General features: G+C 53.9%; 2 protein-coding genes across 8 annotated transcripts; both read right to left on the bottom strand.

The window, feature by feature from the left end:
* Positions 1–1,638: 1,638 nt before the first annotated feature.
* On the bottom strand, positions 1,639–7,315 carry Aldoa (aldolase, fructose-bisphosphate A). 6 transcript variants are annotated; one of them, XM_087209009.1, is made up of 10 exons: positions 7,129–7,315; positions 6,918–6,994; positions 4,397–4,529; positions 4,096–4,307; positions 3,240–3,294; positions 2,963–3,123; positions 2,581–2,664; positions 2,302–2,476; positions 2,009–2,208; positions 1,639–1,925 (listed from the first exon to the last, which is right to left on the bottom strand). In XM_087209009.1, the coding sequence occupies exons 3-10, from the start codon at positions 4,506–4,508 to the stop codon at positions 1,830–1,832; spliced, it is 1,095 nt and encodes a 364-aa protein (XP_087065135.1). In that variant the 5' UTR covers positions 4,509–4,529; positions 6,918–6,994; positions 7,129–7,315; the 3' UTR covers positions 1,639–1,829. The 6 variants fall into 6 exon arrangements, with proteins under 6 accessions (XP_087065135.1, XP_087065133.1, XP_087065134.1 ...); XM_087209007.1 differs by lacking the exon at positions 7,129–7,315 and adding an exon at positions 5,055–5,157 and having other exon boundaries at positions 6,918–6,989; XM_087209008.1 differs by lacking the exons at positions 6,918–6,994; positions 7,129–7,315 and adding exons at positions 5,055–5,157; positions 6,677–6,713.
* A 121-nt stretch (positions 7,316–7,436) lies between these two features.
* LOC106010358 (uncharacterized) lies at positions 7,437–13,258 on the bottom strand. 2 transcript variants are annotated; one of them, XM_013076299.3, is made up of 5 exons: positions 13,142–13,253; positions 12,888–12,923; positions 12,028–12,171; positions 11,633–11,788; positions 7,437–7,625 (listed from the first exon to the last, which is right to left on the bottom strand). In XM_013076299.3, the coding sequence occupies exons 2-5, from the start codon at positions 12,891–12,893 to the stop codon at positions 7,512–7,514; spliced, it is 420 nt and encodes a 139-aa protein (XP_012931753.1). In that variant the 5' UTR covers positions 12,894–12,923; positions 13,142–13,253; the 3' UTR covers positions 7,437–7,511. The 2 variants fall into 2 exon arrangements, with proteins under 2 accessions (XP_012931753.1, XP_087065150.1); XM_087209024.1 differs by lacking the exon at positions 12,028–12,171 and having other exon boundaries at positions 13,142–13,258.
* Positions 13,259–22,401: the final 9,143 nt, after the last annotated feature.

Raw genomic sequence — 22,401 nt, 5'->3', positions numbered from 1 at the left:
AAAAGTCAAGATTTTTTTCATTGAGAGGGGAGCTCGGAATGGAAAGGGCCCATACCAGGAAAGCGTGGAGAGGAGGTTGCAGGAAACTTGGGAAATGGGAAGATTAACCAATTCCCTATTTTTGGCTAGGATCTACAAGAGCAATTACTGATAGTAGGACGATCTGAAAGGGTTCAAGGCACAGCTAACACTAAGTGTGAGCCCTTCATTCTGATTTCATGGGATACAGCAGCTATAAACTGGTTTTCTTCAGTACTGGGGTTTGAACCCAGCACCCCATGCACCATGCACAATGTACCCCACAAAGCCACATCCCCAGCCCAGACGCTCCGTTCTTTACCTGGACCATGAGCTTCACAGTTGAACTTCAGTATGTACACTCAGGGAGGTGTAGGAAACAATTCCAAGTTCTTCAAGGGGTTCCTTAGCCCAAAGAGGACTAAAGACTTTTTTTTTTTTTTTCTGGTGCCAGGGATCAAACTCAGGACCTCAGGACCTTGTGCTTGCCAGGTAGGCACAGTGCCACTGAGCTGCATCCCCAGCCCTTTTTCCAGTACTGGGGACTGAACTCAGGACCTCTAAGAAGACATTTCTCCCCACCCCCACCCCCCACCGGTACTCAGGACCTTGGGCTTGTGAGGCAGGCACAGCTCCTCTGAGCTACATCCCCAGACCTCTAAGAAGACATTTCCGATCCCATCTTCTATTACAATGGGGAAGCAGAGAGCATAGCAGCAGCTCAATAGTGTAGATTAAGGAGGTAACGGACTAAATATCCTATTTCCACCAAGAAGGAATGCAGCATTGGATAAAATAACCTGAAGTATAAATTGGGAGCAACACACCTACTCATACAGAACACCTATTATTATTACTGCCTGGCTTAGGAAAGGTCACTTGATGCTTGTGTCGTGAGGGCCCTCTGCACGCCTGGGTTTGGAGCCTAAAAATAAGGCCAAGGGCTGAGCGTGGTTCCACACACCTGAAACCCCCCGCTGCTCATGAATCTGAGGCAGGAGGACTGCAAGTTTGAAGTAACCACTATATGGCAAGATCAAGGCCAGTATGGACTACACAGTGAGACTGTCTCAAGAAACAGTGCACCAAGGCCATAGCCTCCTAAGACGGGTGCACTCACACCTGCATTCCCCCATGGTGAGAGTATCCTCTCAGATACAGCTAGCAGACTAGAGACCAGAGGAAAATTTTGCCAGGTGTGGTGGTGCACACGTGTAATCCTAGCACTTGGGAGGCTGAGGCAGGAGGATCACCTCTGACATTTGAGGCTACCCCAAACCACAGAGAGTGAGCCTATCTTAAAAATACATACACATATATAATATAAAATCACAAACTTTCTCAAAGCCCGGGGCAATTAACAAACAGAGCAGGGAAGTCCCACTTAACTCCTTTATCTACTTCCAATCAGGAAAGATGAACACAAAACAAGAGATCTTTCAGGCCAGGGATTTAGCTCAGTGGTTCTGCCGCCTGCCTCACAAGCACAAGGACCCAAGTTCAATCCCCGGTACCAAAAAAAAAAACAAAAACAAGAGCTCTTTCCTCTTCTGGGCTCAGCTACCTCCTCATCTCCTCATGCCCACCCTGCCCTGGATGCCACAAGACCCACACATCAGACCCCCTTAAATAGCTGTTTATTGGCAGTGGGCTGGAAGGAGTGCTGGAGTTAGTGTACACAGACAACACCACACACCAGAGTCACGAGGGAGGCAAGTGACGGGAAAGCTTGGAGCCCCGAAGAGGCCCCTCTGCAAGTGTCAGCAGTGCAGAGGCCTGGAGTGTTGGGGGCAGCCTCGGAACGCCTCAGCTCAGTAGGCATGGTTAGAGACGAAGAGGGACTCACTGGCCGCAGCCCCGGCCTGGCCACTCGGAGTGTACTTCCCCTGGCAGGCGAGGCTGTTGGCCTAAGAGGAAAGGAGCCAGAGTGAGGCCTCACTCAGAGGTGCACCCGCTGCCCCGTCCCTGCCCGCACTGCGCCTGGCCTTACCAGGGCTCGCTTGATATACTCCTCCTGGGCGGCCTTCAGGTTCTCCTTCTTCCCACCCCAGGCCTTTAGTGCAGAAGCCTGCAGGGCCCGACCGTAGGAGAAGGTTAGGGCCCACGGCTTCAGGAGGGGACACTTGTTGATGGCATTGAGGTTGATGGAAGCCTCCTCCTCGCTCTGTCCTCCAGACAGGAAGGTGATCCCTGCAGAACAGGAGGCGTCAAAGCCATGGGGCTTCAGGGATGTGGGTTCAGTTCTCTACCTACCCGAGGCCGAGAAGAGGGGGAGGGGCTCACCAGTGACAGCGGGGGGCACTGTGCGGCGCAGCGCTGTCACAGTTGCCATGGCAATCTCCTCGTGGGAATACTTCTGGGTGCAGGCATGGCCTGGAGTGACCATGTTGGGCTTCAGCAAGGTGCCTTCCAGGTAGATGTGGTGGTCACTCAGAGCCTTGTAGACCGCAGCCAGCACCTGGAGTCGGACAGGGCCAAAGTGGGGTGGCGTTGGAAAACAAGGACAGGGCCAGGGCCCAGCTGTCCACCCTACCACACTGCCCAGGGAGACAGACACCCTACCTTCTCGGTGACATACTGACAGCGCTTCAAGTCATGGTCCCCATCAGGGAGAATCTCGGGCTCCACGATGGGCACGATGCCATTCTGCGTGGGGCAGGACAGGGTAGTCATGAACTCCCCTAATCTGGAACCCCACGGCCATTAGCCAAGATCTTATCTCAGCAGTGAGAGGGACTCCGGGCTTAAGAGCTCTGGGCGCTTTACTGGAGGCAGGCCCACCCACACAATTCCCACTGCGCTGCTCTGCCTTGCAGTGTCCCTTGGACAAGCCTGGCACTGGGTGGGTGAGGGGAAGGCAGGTGTCTGGGCAGACAGATGCCACGTGAGTCCACACTGGAACCAACTGAGGTGGGAAGTGGCCCAACGGGGACTGCAGCCCCACCTGCTGGCAGATGCTGGCATAACGGGCCAGAACGTTGGCATTTTCCAGGATGGCAAGGGCTGAGGGGGTGTGTTCTCCAATCTTCAGAACGCAGCGCCACTTGGCAAAGTCAGCTCCATCCTTCTTGTACTGGGCACAGCGCTCAGACAGCCCATCCAGCCCTAAAGAGAAGGCGAGACAGTGTGGGAGGGGGGCGTCTGGTCTCTCCCATGCCCAAGTGGGTACCTCGCTGGGTGGGGTGGGATGGGCTGGCAAGGGAAGAAGCCACAGTCCTCACCTTGGGTGGTGGTCTCACCATTCGTTCCCGCCAGGGGCACCACGCCCTTGTCTACCTGTTGAGGTAAATGAAGGCCATGATCTCGGGCACCCTATCCTCTAGAGCTCCCCCTTTTCCTCAGTCTCACGTGATCTCTCATGGTTTGCAGTATTTTTTTTTTTTGAGACCGGATCTCACTATGTAACCCAAACTGACCTTGAACTCACAGGATTCTCCTGCCTCAGCTTCTGGAGTTCTGTGATTCCAGGCTTGTGCTACCATACCTGGCTGCAAATCCTGAGCTTTTCTTTTCCTTTTTATTAATTTTTAATGGGGGGGGGTAGAACTGGGGATTGAACCCAGGGCCCACTTGCTTTTTTCTTTTGAAGCAGTCATGCTAAACCACTAAGTTGCCTCTGTTGGACTTGAAACTCAATTCTTGGGCTGGGGATTTAGCTCACTGGCACTGTGCCTGCCTCGCAAGCTCAAGGTCCTGAGTTTGATCCCCAGTACCAGAAAAAAAAAAAAACACCCATATTCTTTTGCTTCAGCTTCCCAGAGGGCTGGTATTGCAGGTGTGTGCCACCATCTGGTTTTCCATTTGTTAAACGGAAAAATACTTTGCACTTAAGAATTTCTATGGCTATAAAAACGCTAACAAGGATGTACCTTACAGTGAAGCAGCTGCCCGATCTGCACAGGACCCTGGCTTCCACCCCAGCACCACACAAAAAAGTGCCAACCAGATGCTCTAAGTCTGGGGCTGACCCCACCCAAGTCCCCACACCTCCCACCCAGTACTCATGCCCTGCCCTGTGAAGCTGCATCTCCTGTCCCCAGATCCATCTCCTCTTACACCCTAGCCCCGTCCTCTCACCTTGATGCCCACGACACCACCCTTGGCTTTGATAACTTGGGGGAAAGGGCGCCCGTCGTCCGCCTTCTGGTAGAGGGTCTCGTGGAAGAGGATGACTCCCCCAATGCAGGGGTTCACACGCTCATCCGCAGTCAGCAGCAGCTGGCGGTAGAAGCGCCGGTTCTCCTCGGTGTTCTCAGTGCCAATAGACTGCAGCCGCTTGGCAATGCTTCCTGCAGGGGCATTGCGGGAGAATAAGGGGACCAGTCCGCCACTCCCAGCCCTGAGCCCCCTCCCACTTGGTCTCCTGCCTGCACCGCACCAGTGGACTCATCTGCGGCCAGGATGCCCTTGCCCGGAGCCACAATGCGGTGAGCAATGTCGGACAGCTCCTTCTTCTGCTCAGGCGTCAGTGCTGGATATGGGTAGGGCATGGTGCCGGTGGTGGCAGGTTCCTGGGTGGAGGAAACGTATGACGGAGGAGTGGTTAGCTGGGCCTGGCCATGGTCTCCCAGGGAGCAGAGCCCCTTGTGTGGAGGTCAGGTCAGGGTGAATGTTCCCTACCTCCCCTGCCCCTCGGCAGGCAGGTCCCAGGCTCTCCCTGCACCCAACTTCCCTGTACTAGGTCTGCCTCCTCCTGTGCCCTTCCTAACTGCCTGTGGCTGGGTGTTGCCCAGCTGAGGGCAGGGTTGCCCACTGGCAACTGTGGGAAAGGAAAAAGCCAAAGCCAGAGACAGGCGGGTCATGTGGAAGCTGAACCCTTCTGACCTGCGCGTTGCCATGGGGTCACTGTGTCTAAAAACAAAACCGAATCCGAGTATTTTAGAATTTCAAGGTCAAGAGTAGAGGGTCTAACAGCCCCACGTGACAGGGCCCAGAGAAGGAAACCATCTGTGTGTGAACCCAACAGCGACCCACTGACCAGACCTGTGAGTAGAGCCCACATCTGACTACACTATTAGGGTGTCCTTCCAATTTACCCAGGATCCCAGGGCTGTCTCAGGCTCCAAGGACATCCCAAGGTCAGGCTTCTTCCACCATGGTGGGGGCAACCAGGTGTCGGTGAAGGGCAGTGGGGCAAGCCTAGCCAGGTGTAGGGAAGGGTGAGGTTCGCCTTCCCACTGTTCACACCCGGAAAGGGGATTTGGTGGATAGGCAAACACCCCACCCCTTTCCTGAGCGCCTGTCCGCGCGGCTGCAGCTGTTCCAGGCTCAGAACCAAGGTCACAAGTTAGGGAAAGACAGGGCAAATGTTAAGGGGTCCTCAGCGCTGCTCAGGGGCTTCCCCTCCTTGCCAGGGGCGCCGTCTCCGGTCTCCCGGGCAGGAACCTCCCTTAGGGGAACCTGGGGCAGTATGCGAGCTGACCTCCACCCCTCGCTGCCTCTTGGGATCCCCGCAGAGGCAAGGGGCCCCAATTACTGCACTCGGGGTGCAAATACCAAACCGGGGTGGGGGGAGCCCTCCATCTCGCCCTGCTTCCTCCCCCGCCATGACTCAGCGCGGAGCGGCCGTGTTGCGCAGCAGACCCGGGGAAGGCGGGCCGGCGAGGCGGGGGGGCTCCGCGGACGGCCCACCCGCTGCCCCCAGGCCGTCTCTACGGTCCCTGCCCTTGCACGTGGCTGGGCGCTCACCTGTCGGGCAGGGGGGGAAGCGCGGTACAAAGGCGGGCGGCCTGAGAGCGAATGCGGCGGTCCTCACCAGCAGCCTACGCCGCGCGTTCCAGAGAACTGAGCCTATTCTGCTCCCGGGGGGCGGAGCGAGGGGCGGGAGGAGGCGGAGGCCCCGGCCTTTTAAAGGTACCGCTCCGCCCCCCCCGGGGGGGGTTTCTCCTTTCCTGGGCAAGAGGCGTCCAATGGCAAGCGAAGCCGCCCGAGACGCAAAGCTAGGAGGCGGCGCTGGCGGAGGGGGAGCCTGAGCGGCGAGAACCGGATCCCTCCGCGGTGCCCCTCGGACGTGACTCGGGACACATCCCGGGTCGCCGGGGCTCCCCCCGCGCGCGTTCCCACCCCAGCCCCCTCCTGGCGCCATGACTCAGCCGGAACTCTGGCCTCGGAGGGGCTGGGAAGGCGGCGTGGGGAAGGCGGGTGGCAGAGTCAGGGTGCAGGCCGGCTTCCCCTCCCGGGCCTGGTCGCGCCTGGGGCCGCCCCGGCTTCCAGCCTGCGCGGTTGCAGCGTGAGTCGTGCTGCCCGAACCGCGTGCCGGGCGTCGGCCTGCCTCGTCGCGGGCTGGGCTGGGCTGGGCTGCGCGGGGCGTAGAGCCCGACACCTCCGGGTCCTAGCCGGGGCTCTCGTGGCGGGCGACGGCGCGGGGCCCGCCCCGACAGCCCCTCCCCACCCACATCCGCACTGGGCCGGGCGGGAAAGTCGGCCAGGCCTCGCAGGCCACGCGCTCTCCGCCCGGGGCCGCCGTCGGCGGAAGCCAAACTGCGGGAATTGGCCAGCTGGGCATTGAGGGGCCGCCGTCCCTGCTAAACGTCTCCCTGGATCTGACTTCTCCAGAGTAACCTCGGCCCCCGAGCCGATCCGCCTCCCGTTCCTGCAAGCCAGCTCTTCCTCCGCGTTCCGACCCGTCCCCAAACCGCCCCGCGCGCAAGCGGCCCACCTGCGGCGAGACTAGAGCGGAGGAGCGCGATCCGCAGCGAGTGCGCCTGGCGCGCCCGGACCGGGTTATAAGGCGCTCCCATCCTCCCCCGCGCCGGTGTCCCCAACCTTCTCGCTAACCCCTGCCCTTTTCCCGCCGCGGATCCCCCAGCAGAGACCTATATTTAGGGAAACCTGAAGCCCCTGACATTCATGCCAGCAGGGCCCTGCGTGGGGGAAGGAGGAGGCCCCTGCCCACTCACCGGCGCTTCAGCGTCTTGCTCGCGAATCCGGACTGAGGCTCTTGGTCGTCAAGGGAAATAAATCTTTGAGCAGGGACCTGTGGGGAGGGAAGGGAAGAAGAGGAGTTGCAAGGCGTGGCCTTCCCTGCCTCCTTCCCCGCTTCCCTCCTCCCGACTGAGCCTGATGGGACTGGGGTTTTTAGAGGGAGAGCAGATGCAGGCAGACACTCACTTGCTGAGATGACCAAGAGTCCATGACAGGGCGAGGCTGGGCACCCTCAACCCGGAGGCTCACAGCTGGCTGAGTTTCATGGCAGTGTGGTTAGCAGCCCCCCACACCCGCAGTATAACAGTCTCGTTGGGGAAGGGAAGCTGGGCAGGGCCCCTCTGGAGCGCTGGCCCCTATCCTTTCCAGCCTCCAAAATCAGGGCCAGTCCAGCTGGCCAGGGGGTCTGAGTCCTGCCCTCTGGGGGGCCAGCGCCCCAGTGCTGCTGAGCTGGGCCTGCCATTTGTGGGTCGGGTGGGCTGGAGAGAGGCGTTCTGAGAGCCCCTAGGCAGGGGGGCCCGTGGGCCCTGGAGGCTGGCCACTCCCCAGAGGGCAGGGCCCCTGGGTCCTCATCGGAGCTTGATCTCAAAGCAGAGACAGTTGAGGCTCTGGCAGTCTGGAAGTTGGCATGCACAGGCACAGTCACAGAGCGGGCAGCAGCGAGGACAGCGGGGGGCCCAATCCTGAGGGAGAGGAGAGAGGCAAGGTAGGAGCTTCAGTGCTTCCTCCAAGGGGGAAGGGGACAGAGGGGCTCAGGAGTCCCAGCTGCCCAGTGGAACAGAGGGCGCCATCCACACTGCTGGGAATTAGGCAGTCCCGGCGTTGAGCAGCGCACAGTGAACAGTGCTCTGGACAACCGAGTCCTACAGCAGGAAGCCGCGTGATCCAGGGTTCTCTCCTCTCCAGCCTTGGGAGCAACTGGTCCCTGCTGGGATGTGCGCTTCCCAGTGTCCAGCTCCAAGGAGGTTCTACACCCTCATGGCCTATGTGATTGAGAGGAGTGGAAAGAGAACACGTTTTTCTGTCCATCATGCAGGTAATCTGTGGGTTTTATGGACTTCTTCCTTGGCATGAGACCACACTGCAGGGTGTCGTCCACTTTGGAGCACCACCACTGGGCCAAGCATGAATCACATTCATGGATGGTTAAAGAACTTGCTTGTTTTCTTTGAAAATGCCAATTCCCATATTCAAAAGTTTAATGTTTTTAAAAGAGCTAAATCTCTCTTCATTAGCAGAACCCTGATAGTGGGCCTCTTAATAAAAAAGAAAAAGAAAAAAGAAATGGAGGTTCAGAGAATGGAGTGACTTGTCCAAAAGAATATAGCTAGCAGGGCCGGGCATTTAGCTCAGTGGTTCTGCTGCCTGCCTCGCAAGCACAAGGTCCCACGTTCAATCCCCTGTACCAAAAAAAAAGAATACAGCTAGCAGGCAATGTGAGGTGGACCAAGCTTGGCTGGATTCCCCCAGGCCTGCGATCCCCATCCCCACTTCTCCAAGGCCAGGGACATCGGCTTCACTCTGGGGTAGCAAGGGCAGGGACCACTGATCTCCAGCTCTCCACTGAGCTGATTCGGGGACTCATGTCAGCAGGTGTCTGGGGTACAGATGCATGCGGAATGAATAGATGAATCTGAGCATATCCTTTCCCAGGCTTTGGGCCTCTTGGCTCTGAAGACACAGAAAGTCTGTCTCTGGGAAAGGGAACATCGTGTCCTCAGAGTGGAAGGAAGGTCTGGGCCCTCCATCCCACTGCTCTGCCCTGCAACTCTGATGATCTGCAACTGCCCCAGGCGTGGACTGGAAGCCGGCCAAGCGGCAGGAGACGCCCAGGAGAGCCTTGTGACAGGAGACTAGCTCCTTGGGGCCAGAAGCAGAGCTAGTGACAGGACTGTCACAGTTACACGGCTAGAAGCCAAGCCAGGAATAAGGGAGTGACCTTTGCAGCAGCTGAGGTTTCGGGGTGCGGTGTCAGATGGCTGGTGAGATCCGCTGTCACTAGGGGCTCCAGCCAGGGGAGGGGATGAATCAGGCTGTGCTACTGCCAATGGGGCAAAGGCTGGAGGTGTCATGATGGGGGAGACAGACAGAGGGGTGCTGGGTTTTCCTGTGTTTGAGGAGGGTGTGGTCTAGGGCTGAAGTGGCCCTGTGGGATTTGGAGGCTCTGCTACCCTTACCCAGAAAGGCATTAGAACACCTACCATGGAAGGCTTAGACCCACTCGCCTGACTTACAAGCAGCCATGTGGTTTCTGGAAGGGCCTGCTGTTCAAGTGCATTAAACAAGGGCTCCATGAGACTGTGAGCTCTTGTGTTCATGGGGCCCTTGGGTGTAGTTTTCCCTTTGAAAGTTTCCTCTCTGCCTTTGCAAGAGCCCGGCATCATTTTCACTGGTTAGAGCTCAGATTCTCAAGTCAGTGAAGCCTGCCTGGGTTTGAACCTCAGCTTGACTAGTTCATGTTCTGAGCCTCAGTTTCCTTATTTCTGGAACAAATACAGCAACCTACAGAGTCACACGGTCATTGTGGGGAATTGGCGAAGAACAGAGCACGATGCCTGGTCCAGGGAGCACATGGTGAAGTTACTGTAGTTCAGATCCCCTGAGCAGCAGTTCTCCACCCTGCTGTTCACCCTTCCTGACTCCAGCAGAAGCCAGAGGCTCAGCTTGGCAGGCCTCGGAAGTCCCTACAGCCCTGGACTGGCAGGCAGGAAAGCCAGTCCTTCCTTATAGCACTCCTCACCTGTCTTCTCTCTGAGGGGAGGCTGGATCTTTCTCTGTTCACTTCATGTGGACAAACAGGAAAGGGGTGGTATTTCCAAGACAATGGGCCAGAAATGTTAACTGATCATCTTGTATAAGACAGGAGTTGGTTTTTTGGTTAATTTTATTTATTTGTTTGGAACCGGGATCAAACTTAGGACCTTGCACTTACAAGGCAGGCATGGTGCCACTGAGCTAAATCCCTGGCCCTATTTTTTTGGTTTTTTGAGGCAAGGTCTCCTTTTGTAGTTCAGGCTGGTCCTGAACTCACTATGTAGCCCGGGCTGGCCTGGAACTCTTGGTGATCCTCCTGACTCAGCCTCCTGAGGGCTGGGACTACAGGCGTGCGCCACCATGCCTGGCTCAAGACAGGAATTTTTAGAACCTAAGGTCTTCTTTTTCACCTTTGTTCTCTCAAGCCCAACCCCTGGGGCCCTTCTGGCTACCCTTGGGGAACCAAAAGCAGATTTTTTGAAAGAAGAGAAGTCCTTCCCCTACACTTTATTTTGAAACTCAAAGCATTTGCCAGGCATTTGCACTAAGCACAGTCAGCCCAGGGTATGAGTTTGCTAGGGCTTGGCTGTTAACCCTGCCCCTTCCTCCTAGGGAAGGTCACTACTCCAAGGGCAGGAACTTTGCTGTCTAAATCTCTGAGCCCAAAATAACCATTGTCCAGGAAGGTGATCGATGACACTGAGCATCTTTAAACCCACAAATCAAAAGTGGCCTTTCTCCTGAGTGCCAGGCTTCTCCCCTGAGGGCTCTGTTGCAGCTAATACTGTGGCGCAATCTGCTATTCGAGGCTATCCTGGGTCACACTGGAGGTGCCACCAAACTCCCCTTAGCTAGTTCGTCCCCTGCAAGAGGGATACAATACTATTTGTCTGTCTACATGACCAGGCATGGACAGATGGTCATGGTGTCATGTCAGGTTTAAAGGGCAAGTAGCAGTTGTGATGAGACAGTCGATGCTGTATGACTCCATTTTTGCCACACAATCTGAATGTACAGCCATTGATAGTACTGTATATTAGTGTGTGAGGGACACATACTAATGCATGAGGAACAGCTTTAGTTTAGAGTTGGTTTAAGCCGGGTGAGGTGGTGCATGCCTGTAGTCCTAGCACTCGGGAGGCTGAGGCAGGAGGATCGCCACAAGTTCAAGGCCAGCCTGGGCTACGTAGTGAGTTCAGGGCTAGGCTGAACTATAAAGTGAGACCCTGTCTCAAAAAACCAAAAAAGGGCCAGGGATTTAGCTCAGTGGTTTCGCCGCCTGCTGCGCAAGCGCAAGGACCCAAGTTTGATCCCTGGTACCAAAAAAACAAAACAAAACAAAAAAATAGGCCAGGATTTAGCTCAGCAGTTCCGCCGCCTGCCTCGGAAGTGCAAGGTCCCAAGTTCCATCCTCAGTACCAAAAAACAAAAAAAAAGAATTGCCTTTGGTAGGGCTCTGTGGGGAATTGGTTTATAAAGTAATTTGTACTTTCTTTGTCTTTCTATATGTATACATTGTATACAATACTTGGTATAATCAGAAAAAATGTTTTTTAAATACCCAGCTTGCATAATTAGAATGTAGCAATTCAAAATTCACATTAAAAAAATACCCAGTTCTTGGAGCTTTTTGAGAAATTAATAATCCCAATAAAGTGGCATTGTTCTCTGGTACATAATACTTCCTCAGTGAACAGAAGGTGCCCTGTCAAGTTTTTTCTTTTAACTACCCTTTTTAAAGTTCTCCAGCCGCTGCCTTATCTCCTCCAAGTAACCTTCATGAACAGAAATGACCTGTTCTTTGTGTTGTTTTTGGCTGCCTCCACTCGACTTGGTACCTAACACCATGCCTGACCTGGAGCTGCTCAGTAAGAAATGCAATGAGTAAAGAAAGTGAAGGCACAGATGCTCAGGGGCAGGTTAGAATGGAACTCACAGCTTCGCTGGGCTGGGGGCAGCAGGCATCCAGGTAGCCGGCGGGGCTGGGCAGGGGGAAGTCACAGGCCTCAGCACAGGTCCAGCAGCAGTCCTGGGGCTCTGAGGCTCCTTGCTTCCTGCAGGGGGAGGTGACGTCTGTGCAGCAGCCCTGGGCCTAGGAGAAGGCAAGGCTCAGGGTCTGGGCCAGGCAGCAGTGGGGACAGCTGAGACTCACTCGGGAGGGGCAGGAGAAGGGTTGACTAGGGACAAGGAGCAGGGACTCACTGGTCCCACAAAAAGGGTAGATGCAAGAACCAAGTGGCCAGGGCATCTCAGGGTAAGAGCCTGCAGATGAGAGCGCAGTTCTGGGCTCCTCTTCCCCGGAGCCCACCCCACCACCCCCAGGCCCCTCACCAGCAGGCAGTGCCTAGTCAGCAGCACTAGGCCCAGCAGAAGCAGATAGATGCCCACAGTGATGAAGACGATGGCGGGGATGGGGAGCAGCAGGGAAGGGCTGCTGACAGGAGCCGGGGTTGGGTTCCACGAGCTAGAGGAGGCCTGGATGAGGACAGAGGAAGGGGCGACAGGGGCGGCTAAGAAGCAGGAATAGCAGGAAGGGTGTGGGGGACCACCAGATGGTGGGGAGTCAGCAGGACGTCACTGGCTCATCATCGCGTCCTCCAAACCCGTCTTTCCCGTCATCCCTATTTCACCGCCATAAGCACTTTCTGGTCATTTAGAATCTTCTGAGATTTACCGATCTTCTCAGAATGTTTCTCCAAAAAGATTTCTTGTCTCTGACTCCGCTACCACTTTACCAATCCTCTGCCCACATCACTGGCTGGTCTTCCAACTTGCAACTTTGCCTCTTTCCACAACAGCTGTCCAGCGTCCGTCCCTTCTTTACAGCGCACCAGCGGCTCCCACAGATTGGGAGGAAAACTTACTTCAGTGAAACCACCGCCCTCCAGCCCCGCCTCCCACTCCTCTCCTAAATCCTGCGGTTCCGCGGGGGGTCTGTCCTCTCAGGCCCAGACCGCGGTCTTTGCCGTCTGCTCTGCCTGATTCCCGGTCTCCTGGACTACTTGGTGAATTCCTATCACGCAGGAATACCGGAAATGCCCCCATCCACCTCTGGCACGGTTTCGCACAGCTCCTGTGAGCTGGGAGGATCTATGATCGGCAAAAGTCCCCCGCCCCGTCCGGGCTCGAGGCAGGCAGGCAGAGAGAGCACAGGGCCCGGGGGGCTGCTGCCGGGAGGGAGCAGGACTCACGTCCATGGGGCAGGGCAGGCCCAGCCAGTCCAGGAGCTGCAGGGAGAGAAGATCGGGGCTCAGAGGCTGGAAGGGCCGCTAGCCGGGGTGGCCCTGCCCTCCCCTTTCGTGCCTGGACGCCCAGTCCCGGAAAAGGCCTCCGGTCCCGAAGCGGGAGGGAGTTCAAGGCAGCGCCTTCTTCACAGCCCCCTGCCCGACCCGACCGCGCGCCTCCGCAGCTCCCACACAGCGCGCTCAGCCCTCCGGTCCGTCACCTGCACCCTCCAGGCTGCTGGCAACTCGCAGACGCCGCGCCGCGCCGCGCGGGGCCCAAACCGCCTCGGCGCCAGCACCGCCCAGAGTCGCGGCGCGGCTTCGTGTTGTTGCCATGGGAGCGCCGCACCTACGGCGGCCGCCGAGACCCAAACTCCCTCTTCCCGCCTCTTTTCTCCCGCCGGATCTTCTGTGTCCAGGAGTTCTTAGTTGCTCTTCCGCCGCGAAAGAATAGAAGTAGCGAGTCTTCGCCGCCGCCCGCCTAGGTCGGATCTCCTCCAGATGCTGAACGCTGGGGAACTCATCCCCGGTGCTGGGGCCCTACAAAGGGAGGATTGGATCTCCGGAGAGGGAGCTAACTTGCTGTGACCTCGCCCAGGTCCCTGAGCTTCGCTGAGTGCATTTCCTCAGGGGAGTCTCGCCCGGACTTCGCCAACGTGAAAGCTACTAGTTCACTGTATAGAATTATCACTCTTTTCCAACCTGACCTCCCTTCTCCATTTTTACTCCTTCTTCTCAGCTTTCCCATCACTGTCGAGGTGACTTCCTACCGCCCGCATCGGATCGTGTTCCTTTTCTACTTTAAACTCCCCAAAGGCTTCCCACTGACTCCAGGATGGGGCGGAATACTTTAGCAGACTGTCAACACCGTCCGCTCGAGCCCCACCCGCCTCCCACGTCTTCATTCACAACTCTCCCGCAGGTGCCAGCACCGCCGGGGGCTCCAGCGCTCAGCCAGAGGCCCCTTCCTGCTCTTGCGCGCCTCCCCCTGCAGTAGGAACCAGGTAACCGCTACTAGACGAAGGAGAGTCCGCGCGTCAGCTCCAGGCTCCACAGGGGTCTGTTTGAGGGTTCCTGAGCCAGGGCAGGGGACTCACAGCTCTGCAGCTTTGCACATGCTGTTCCCTCTCTTCTCCTCGACATCGCTTCTTCCTCCCTGAAGCCTGATCTCAGATACGCTCAGTGGGCTCTCGCTGCCGCCTCCGCGAGGTGACCTTGAGTTCCCGCAGCCCCAGGCGGGTGCTGTGCCCCAGGCCTCGACAGAAGGTATCTGACTTTGCTGCTGCAGCATTCCTGCTTCCCACTTAGACTGCAAGTGCTGGGGGGGGGGGGGTTGATTTCTCTCTGTAGCCAAGCTCTAATGCTTGGCCTAGCCTTGGGGACCCGGGTAAGCGATAACTCGATAACTCGCTGATTCAGTGACTTGCATCTGGCTCTCTTTGTAAATGAAGTGTTAGTGCTGTCATATCCACAGTGAATTGAGCCCAGGGCCTCCTTTATGCATGACAGTTGCTCTGCCACTGAGCCACATCCCCAGTCCTTTTTTGTGTTTTAAGACAGGGTCTTGCTACATAGGTCAGGCTGGCCTTGAACTTGTTATGTAGCTCAGGATGGCCCTAAACATGTGGCAATCCTCCTGCCACAGTCTCCTGAGTGCTGGTATTACAGGTGTGTGCCACCACGCCCTGCATTCTCTAGCTTTTGAGGCACTGGCCTTGCTCTTTCACTCCTAATTCTTTTGGTTCTGCATACAATGTGCCTACACACACACACACACACACACACACACACACACGCTCATGCTCACACAAGCACACCTCCCACAGAAGCTTCAGACTCCCTGTGCCATGTTGCATCTGAATGCAGTGCCACTGTCTACCTACTGCTATCCCTACCTGGTACACCTCACCACAGCTGCTGTCCATGGGTCTTCCTATGGCCATGAGGCTGCCACAGAAATTACCAGGGTCCTGGGGCATCAGTTTTTCTTCCCATCTCAGTCACTCAGAGAGGGGCCAGCCCTCCCTGTGCCACCTCTAGCCCTCTCAGAGGGGATTGTGAGCCTGGAAAACAGAAATCTAGTTGTCCCCAATGTCACCATTGTTGATTCTAAGTTAAGATCAGATTACCTTCTGGGGCTTCTTGGCTCATAGAGTCCCAAGGACCAGGATGAGGCTAGTAGGCACCATAGCCCAGGAAATGCCGCTGGTGACACAAATTCCCATCTGCTCTCCAGCCCCTGCCAACAGAGAGACATCAGCTTTGGCAAGGGCCCTGGACACGTCCAAGGTCTCCAGTGGTCAGACTCACTGCTGATGGTGTTTGGTTCCTACCATCGGCTCCTACATTATGCAAGACAGACAGCACACCAGGCTGGCCTGCTGCCAGGCAAGCCAATAGGGTGTGGTGTGCATGTCCCAGGTGGCAAGGCCTTACTTCTATCTAAATCAGACATTGCTAACCGCCTTACAATCGCCTCATAACCAGTAGGACTCCCTCTCCCCGAAGTTCAGAGCTGGAGATGTCAGATGCCATCACGGGGGTTTTGCACTGCCCCCCAAGGGAGAAAAGGATTCCACAGTCCTGAACATTATGGGGTGAGTGAGAGGTGGGAGACAAAGAGAAGCCCCAGAGATAAAGGAAACCTGGCTTGGGAGGCTTGGGCCTGGGAAGGGCACCCAGCGGTTCTGATTTGATCGAATAGTTTCAGCCCTCTGCTCTGGCCATCAGACAATACTGTCTCCTAGAGATTAAGAAGAGACTCAGCAGACTCCTTCCTGTGAAAATGGAAGGCTGTGTTTTGGTAATTACCCCGAGAGAATAGAGAAGCTCTGCTGAATGGAGCTAGCACCAATAAAGGCCCCTTCACAGGACTCGTCCTATTTAATTTCACAGGAGAGCTGATGGGAGAAACTTCTTTCCATTTTATGGGTGGGAAAGCGTGAGATGCAGTTTTTAGAAAACGCTTTAGAACTAGGTGAGATCTGTTTGGAACTCTAGTTGTGCGGCTGTGAGCCTCTATGACGTTGGGGAAGCCAAAGGACCAAACCGAGCCTGAGTTTCTCATCCGGGGAATTGGGATTGTTGTGATGGTTAGAGAGCGTGGTAAAGTGCCTGGTGTAGAACACGAGGTCCTTTCAAAATAGAACAGGCTTAGGGTGCAGCTCAGTGCTGGAGGGCTTGCCTAGTACACCAAGGCCCTGGGTTCCTTCCCTAGCACTCCAAAAATAAATAAATGAAACAATGAATGCTTGTATAGAAGTTGTTTTACATGTCACATTTAATTATCCGACAGCCCTTTTGAGAAGTTCTGCTATTCCTCATTTATAGATGAGAAGCCAAAGACCCATAGGAGTTCAATCCCTTGCACAGAGGTTCCTGACTTGTGAATGACAGAACCAGGATTCTGGCCCAGGCGATGGGGCTTTGTGCGTGTGTGTGTGTGTGTATGACAGAGACTCAGAGAGGCCCTGAGTCGCCACAATCACACAGCCAGGCTATGGGAGAAGGGGCCAGGAAGTTTTGTTGCCTGTCATCCCCTCATCTGTTGGACCCCTTAGCCGCTCCTGGTGCACAGATAAAAAGTAGGGCTGGGATTGCTGGGAAAGTACCTCACCTGGGACAAGGACAACAAAACTAAATAATAAATGCCCTAGTACCCTGGCAGGACTCTCCCCAGAGCACGGGTAGGGGCAATTGAACCTTTCTCAGTATCATGTGGGGAACAGCCACTGCTGGCTGCTTATTTACTTATTCACACCCTGCGATATCGCCTGGGAGCCTGCAGGGCTGACAACCAGTGCTGCAGGTGCAGAGGATGAGCGACAGCCTTCCAACGCAGGGGCCTGAAGCGACAGGAACTGGTAAACGGTAAACGGCGCAGGGCCAAGCGGCGGGTCTGTGGGGACAGACAGGGTGGGGGTCAGCTGTTCACCTGGAGGCCAGGCCGAGGGGAGGGGTGACTGGACACCTCCACCCACTGCCCCTCTCCTGCGGTGGCCCAAAACTTTCTGGCCGCACTCCCAGGCCTGGCCAGGCTGGTGGCGGCTATCTTTCCTCGCAAACATGACTGGGCCCTTCTTGAACAGCCAGGCCAGGGTGCAGAGTGGCGTCCGTTGCCTTTAGGTTGCTTGCGTGGTACATCAGGGCAGGAGGAGCAGGCGCATGCGCACAAACACCCGCCATTCTCTTTCCAGACACTTCCATGGCTCCAGGAGAAAGTCTTCTGTTGCCAGGAGCCCTTTAACACCTTTCTATCTGTGCTTATCTTATCTCTTTCTTTTAAGGAGAGAGGCAGACTTCCAGCTCACAATGTAGCAGGGGATACTATCTAGCTAGAATGTTTTAACATATGTTTTCATTTTATATCGATTTTTTGTTACTTGTCTGTTTACAAGTGATACTGCCCTTCTATTTTTCTATATAGTTACAAAGTTTCCTTTTAGAGTACAAGGTTAAAAACAGCCATTCTGAGCTGAGCGTGTGTTGCAAGCCTGCAATCCCAGCCCTGAGAAGGCTGAGAGTTCGAGGCCAGCCTGGGCCACCTCGCTGGACCAAGTATCAAGATACAAAACAAAACAACGACAAGACAGGCCCTCTGAAATTCAGACTTCTGGGTTCAAAACCCAGCTGTGCCACTCACTACTACTGTGACCTTGGGAAAGTCACCCAGCCTCTCTATGCCTCGAGTCCCTCCTCTGTGCCGAGACAGTAACAGCAGACAGTAGTTAATATATGGAAAGTACTTAGATTGGTGCCTGCAGCTAATAAAAGCCATACGAATATTTGCGGTTATTAGGTCAAATAGGGCAAAAACCAAACCCAAACCACTAACTGCATTTTGGGGAACACTTCTTTGGATCAGTTCTATCATTTTTCACACAAGGAAACAAAGGCTTGAGAAGAGGCCAAGCTGGGATCTTGCTAAGTTTCTGGTTCCCAGTCTAATTATCAGCCATTTCAAAAATTAATACAACCTCTCGGCCTTGACTTATTCATCTGCAACATGCAACTAATGTGATTTTATTGTATGTTGCGTCAGTGTGTGTAAGGGTGGTTCAAAACATTAGTGTTGTGTGGTCTCTTGTGTTCTTTTTTTTTTGGTACCAGGGATCGAACTCTGGTCCTTGCGCTTGCACAGCAGGTGGCAAAACCACTGAGCTAAATCCCTAACCCGGTCTTTTGTGTTCTTAATGGGGGCAATATTGCTCCCAAAGTAACAAAAATTGGTTCTTGAGCCAGGTGTGGTGGCATACTCCTGTAATTTTATCATTTGGGAAGCTGAGGCAGGAGCACTACAAACCATATCACACACACAAAAAAGTTCTTGGATGACAAAACAAATCTTTCTCTTTGGGCCGGGGATTTAGCTCAGTGGTTTTGCCACCTACTGCGCAAGTGCAAGGACCCGAGTACGATCCCTGGTACCAAAAAAAAATCTTTCTCTTTTTAATAGATGAAGCACAGGTATCCATTAAGAGATACACATTATACTTGTTATTAAAAAGTTTTTTGGAGACAGGGTCTCACTATGCGTTTCAGGCTGGCCTCAAACTCATCGTGACCCTCCTGCCTCAGCCTCCCGAGTGCTGGGATTGGATTATAGGCCTGTGCCAGCACGCCCAGCTAAAATTATTAAAATTAAAGTTATTAAAATTTGCCGATGGTAAGTGATTAAGAAAAAAATTATGAAGACTTCCTTAGAGGAGCAGTCATGAAAAATGAAGCTGAGAAACACTGTTGTACGTGCAGGTTTTCCTGCTTGGGTTATACCTCTAGTATAGTGTGAAATAATGACCAGCCTTGGCTGGAGGCCGAGACACGTGAAATGCCACCAGGGGACCCATTGGCTTTGGGTTTTTTTGGGGGGTTTTTTGGTACCAGGGATTGAACTTGGGTCCTTGCACTTGTGAGGCAGGCTGCGGAACCACTGAGCTAAATCCCCGGTCCACCATCGGCTTTGTGACAACATCACTGGTGGGGCATAGCGCATGCTTAGTGTGCTCAAGGCCCTAGGTTCAACCCCCAGCACCAAAAATAATAGTTTGCTTTCAGTTCAGTGTGTGTGTGTGCTCGTGTGCACACGCACGTGCTGATCTGTGAGAGGTATCTGTGGGTCACTGTGGGGACAGTGGGAAGCCATTGCTTACTCACTTCTTTCCCCTCTCACCCTTTATTTCTCAGCCAGGCTTGTGCATCATTGGACTTTTGCCTTGAAATAAGATTGATGATGAAAGAAAGGAATGTGGGTGAGAGTTCAGAACCCAGGGAAAGTGAGGCCTGACTTTCCCCAGTGCTGGGCTGGTTCCCCACCCCTGCCCCTGCCTCCAGGTAAGACCCCGCCTCACCTGCCTCCCAGAGTGGGAGCCAGACTCTCTAGGCAGCTAAGGCCCAAGCCCACTCTGAGGTTGATGCCTGGCCTGGGGCAAATTATTTTCTGGGAGTCTCAGATTTGTCAGCAGTAAAATGGGGGCATTGTTTGCAGGATTGTGCATGGAGACCAAGCTGTGACAGACCGTGTGCTGGTGACTTGTGTGCTGTGGGCTTGTGCAACACTCATTGCTGAGTGTCGTGGGACGGTTTATGTGCATTCTCTGTACTTAAGCTTCACAGTGAACCATTCAGAGCAGCACCTCCTCCCAGGCTGCCTGGGTTCAAATCCAGAGTCAGGATCCAGTGATAGCCCCTCACCCCTTAAGACAAGGTCACTAAGTTCCCCAGCCTGCCCAAGTTGGCTTCAAACTCACAATCCTCCTGTCTCAGCCATCTGAGTAGCTGGGATTGGTAATACAGGTCTTTCCACCAGGCCTGGCTTGACTTGATGGGTTTTAATTAATTAATTTTATTATTATTTTTTGTTGTTTTGTTTGTTTTTGGTACTAGGGATCGAACTCGGGACCTTGTGCTTTCGAGGCAGGTGGTGGAACTACTGAGCTAAATCCCTGACCTATTATTATTATTTTAGGCAGGGTCTCACTAAGTTGGTAATTTGCCTAGGGTGGGCTCAAACTTGCAATGTTCCTGCCTCCCAGAGTCCTGGGATCACCTGTGTCCACCACTATGCCAGCTTGGTTTTTATTTTTATTTAATTTATTATTGTTGTTGTTGTTGTTATTTTCTTTTGCTTTGGTACTGGGGGTTGAACCTTGGGCCTCAGAAATGCTAAGCAAATGCTCTACCACTAAGCTACATCTTCAGCCCTGAGCTTCCTTTCTTTCCTTCCTTCCTTTTTTTTATTTGGGGGGGGACTACAGGCCTGGGGCACCAGGTCCACCTATATGTTTATATGTGGATATTGGAATTTGAAGTCCATACACTCCCACCCTGGGAATTGCCATCTTCAACTATTATCCTATGATACTTTTTTTTTTCTTTTTTTTTGAGACAGGGTCTCGCTATATAGCCTAGGCTGGCCTCAAATTCCTTAAACTCATGGCAATCCTGCCTCAGCCTCCTGAGTGCTGGGATTACGGGCGTGCGCCACTACATCCGGCTTTATATTGCTTTTTTTTTTGCACCAGGGATCGAACTCAGGACCTTGCGCTTGAGAGGCAGGCACAGTGCCACTGAGCTAAATCCCCAGCCCCTTATATTTTCTTTTTTTGGTACTGGGGATCGAATTCAGGTCCTTGCGCTTGCACAGCAGGCAGCAAAACCACTGAGCTAAATCCCCAGCTTATATTTTCTTTTAAAGCAATAACTACTTAAACCATTCATGTTTTTCCTATTTGCCATCTTTTACCTTCTTTCAGCTCCATCCTTGAAATCAAGCCATCAATGAATTCTAATTGGTCAGTTCTCTGATAGTTGGTAAAATGCCCCACCCTTTCTCCACCAGAAACAAGTGGTAGGGCACTTGTATCAAGAAGTTGGCCAATGAGAGGATGGCATAGCCCAGCCGGTCCACCAATAGGCTGGTGACATTCTTGCCTCTCCAAAGGCCTCAGCCAGGAGCAGCCTCATGCCCTTGCAGTTTTGACACCTTCCCTGTATTCCTGGAGATTCCTTTCAAAGCCACTAGAGGGACACAGGATGGACAGATGGCCCGACTCCCTCCAGCCTGCCTGGGCCTTCCCCAGCCCTCTCCTCCCTGGAGTGGCTGGGAAAGGAGGCTTTCCAAGGCAAAGATAATATACATGTAAAAAATGTGGTTTCAAGCTTTTTCTTTTACTTATTTTTTTCATTTTATGAGACAATAATTTTGGCTTTCTTTTTGAAAAAACATGTTATTTTAAAGTTTGAACACCTCCTCCTTTGTCTTCCTGAGCTCTGGACGCTGACCTCCCACCCTGTCCCTGAGGTAAGACTGAGGGAAGTCTGCACACTGTGGGGGGGTACGCGTGTCAGAGGAGGGGTGCACAGCAGGTGAGGGGAGCAGGAAAGGGTTTTCAAGTGGGAGGGGGAGGGGGAGGTGTAGGCCAGCTTCAGGAACAACACGAAAAGTGAGTGCAATCAGAATTTGGTTTAAAACAGAACAATCGCTTCTCAGCCTTTTGGCTAAGATCAAGTGTAAAACAGAACAAAATAAAACCCAGAATGTCCAATTGCCCTAGGTGGAGGATATTAAAAATGCAATAAGGTAGCCGGGCATGGTGGCAAATGCCTGTAGTCCTAACACTCAGGAGGCTGAGGCAGGAGGATCAGCTTTGAGTTTGAGGCCATCCTGGGCTACATAGTGTGAGACCCTGTCTCTAAATAAATAGATAAATAAAAATAAAAGTGCAAAAAGGATTCAAAAGAGATTGGAGAAGAGGAACGCCTGGTAGCTTACAATGAGTACAGACACATGGGCCTCCTAAGGCCTTGGGGTCTTTGGGCAGAAGGGGTCTGGGGGTCCTGAAAGATGGTGAGCTGAGGTGCTGTCACGGCTCTTTTTTTACCCTCTCTACTTCAGGCAGGCATGACCCTGATTTTTGTACTGGGTTGCATCTTCTTCCCAGTGTGCTTTGCTGTCTTCCAGTGGGGCCTGCAGCACCATGCCAGCCTGCAGATGGAGAGGCAGGAGGCAGTCTTGGTGGCATCCAAGTAAGAAGACAAGGGTGAGGCTGATGGAGCTGAAGTTGTCATCTTTAACTATTAATTCTGGTTCCAGGAAGAGCTAGTGATGGAAGCCAATGGAAGTGTGGGGTGGATAGGGCTGGAGTTAAGAGTCAAGAGACACCTAGCAGGGCATGGTGGTACAGGCCTGTAATCACAGCAACTCATGAGGCTGAGGCAGGAGGATCGAAAGTTTGAGGCCAGCCTGGGCAACTTAACAAGACCTTGTCTCCAAATAAAAAATAAAGAGGATAGGGGATGTGGCTCAGTGGTAGAGCATACCACGTTTTATTCCCCGTGCTTGAGAAGAACTGTGGAGTTTTGGGTTACCCCTGAGCTTCTGCCCTCGTTTGGAAGGGACTGAATGGCAGCCCTTGCTTTCCTTCCTTCCTGAAGGTGTGAGGAGGGGATGGGAATTAATGCCTCTAAAGAAAGGACTTCGAGT

Source organism: Heterocephalus glaber, unplaced genomic scaffold (genome assembly GCF_053883595.1).
Source record: "Heterocephalus glaber isolate CG9 unplaced genomic scaffold, H.glaber_assembly_v1.0 deba00000943, whole genome shotgun sequence".
Lineage (NCBI taxonomy): Eukaryota > Metazoa > Chordata > Mammalia > Rodentia > Bathyergidae > Heterocephalus > Heterocephalus glaber.
Note: the sequence above shows the minus strand (reverse complement) of the source record. Positions and strands in the feature narration are given on the sequence as shown.

Excerpts from the sequence above, each read along its gene's own strand:
- Aldoa (XM_087209007.1), bottom strand. The coding sequence starts at position 5,090 with ATGTCCTTGGAGCCTGAGACAGCCCTGGGATCCTGG. Across the intron at positions 4,308-4,396 it reads GGCCGCAGATGAGTCCACTG|GAAGCATTGCCAAGCGGCTG; the intron begins GTGCGGTGCAGG and ends ATGCCCCTGCAG. Across the intron at positions 2,209-2,301 it reads AGTGCCCCCCGCTGTCACTG|GGATCACCTTCCTGTCTGGA; the intron begins GTGAGCCCCTCC and ends CCTGTTCTGCAG.
- LOC106010358 (XM_013076299.3), bottom strand. Across the intron at positions 11,789-12,027 it reads TGACTAGGCACTGCCTGCTG|GCCCAGGGCTGCTGCACAGA; the intron begins GTGAGGGGCCTG and ends GCCTTCTCCTAG. Across the intron at positions 7,626-11,632 it reads GCCCCCAGCCCAGCGAAGCT|GATTGGGCCCCCCGCTGTCC; the intron begins GTGAGTTCCATT and ends CCTCTCCCTCAG.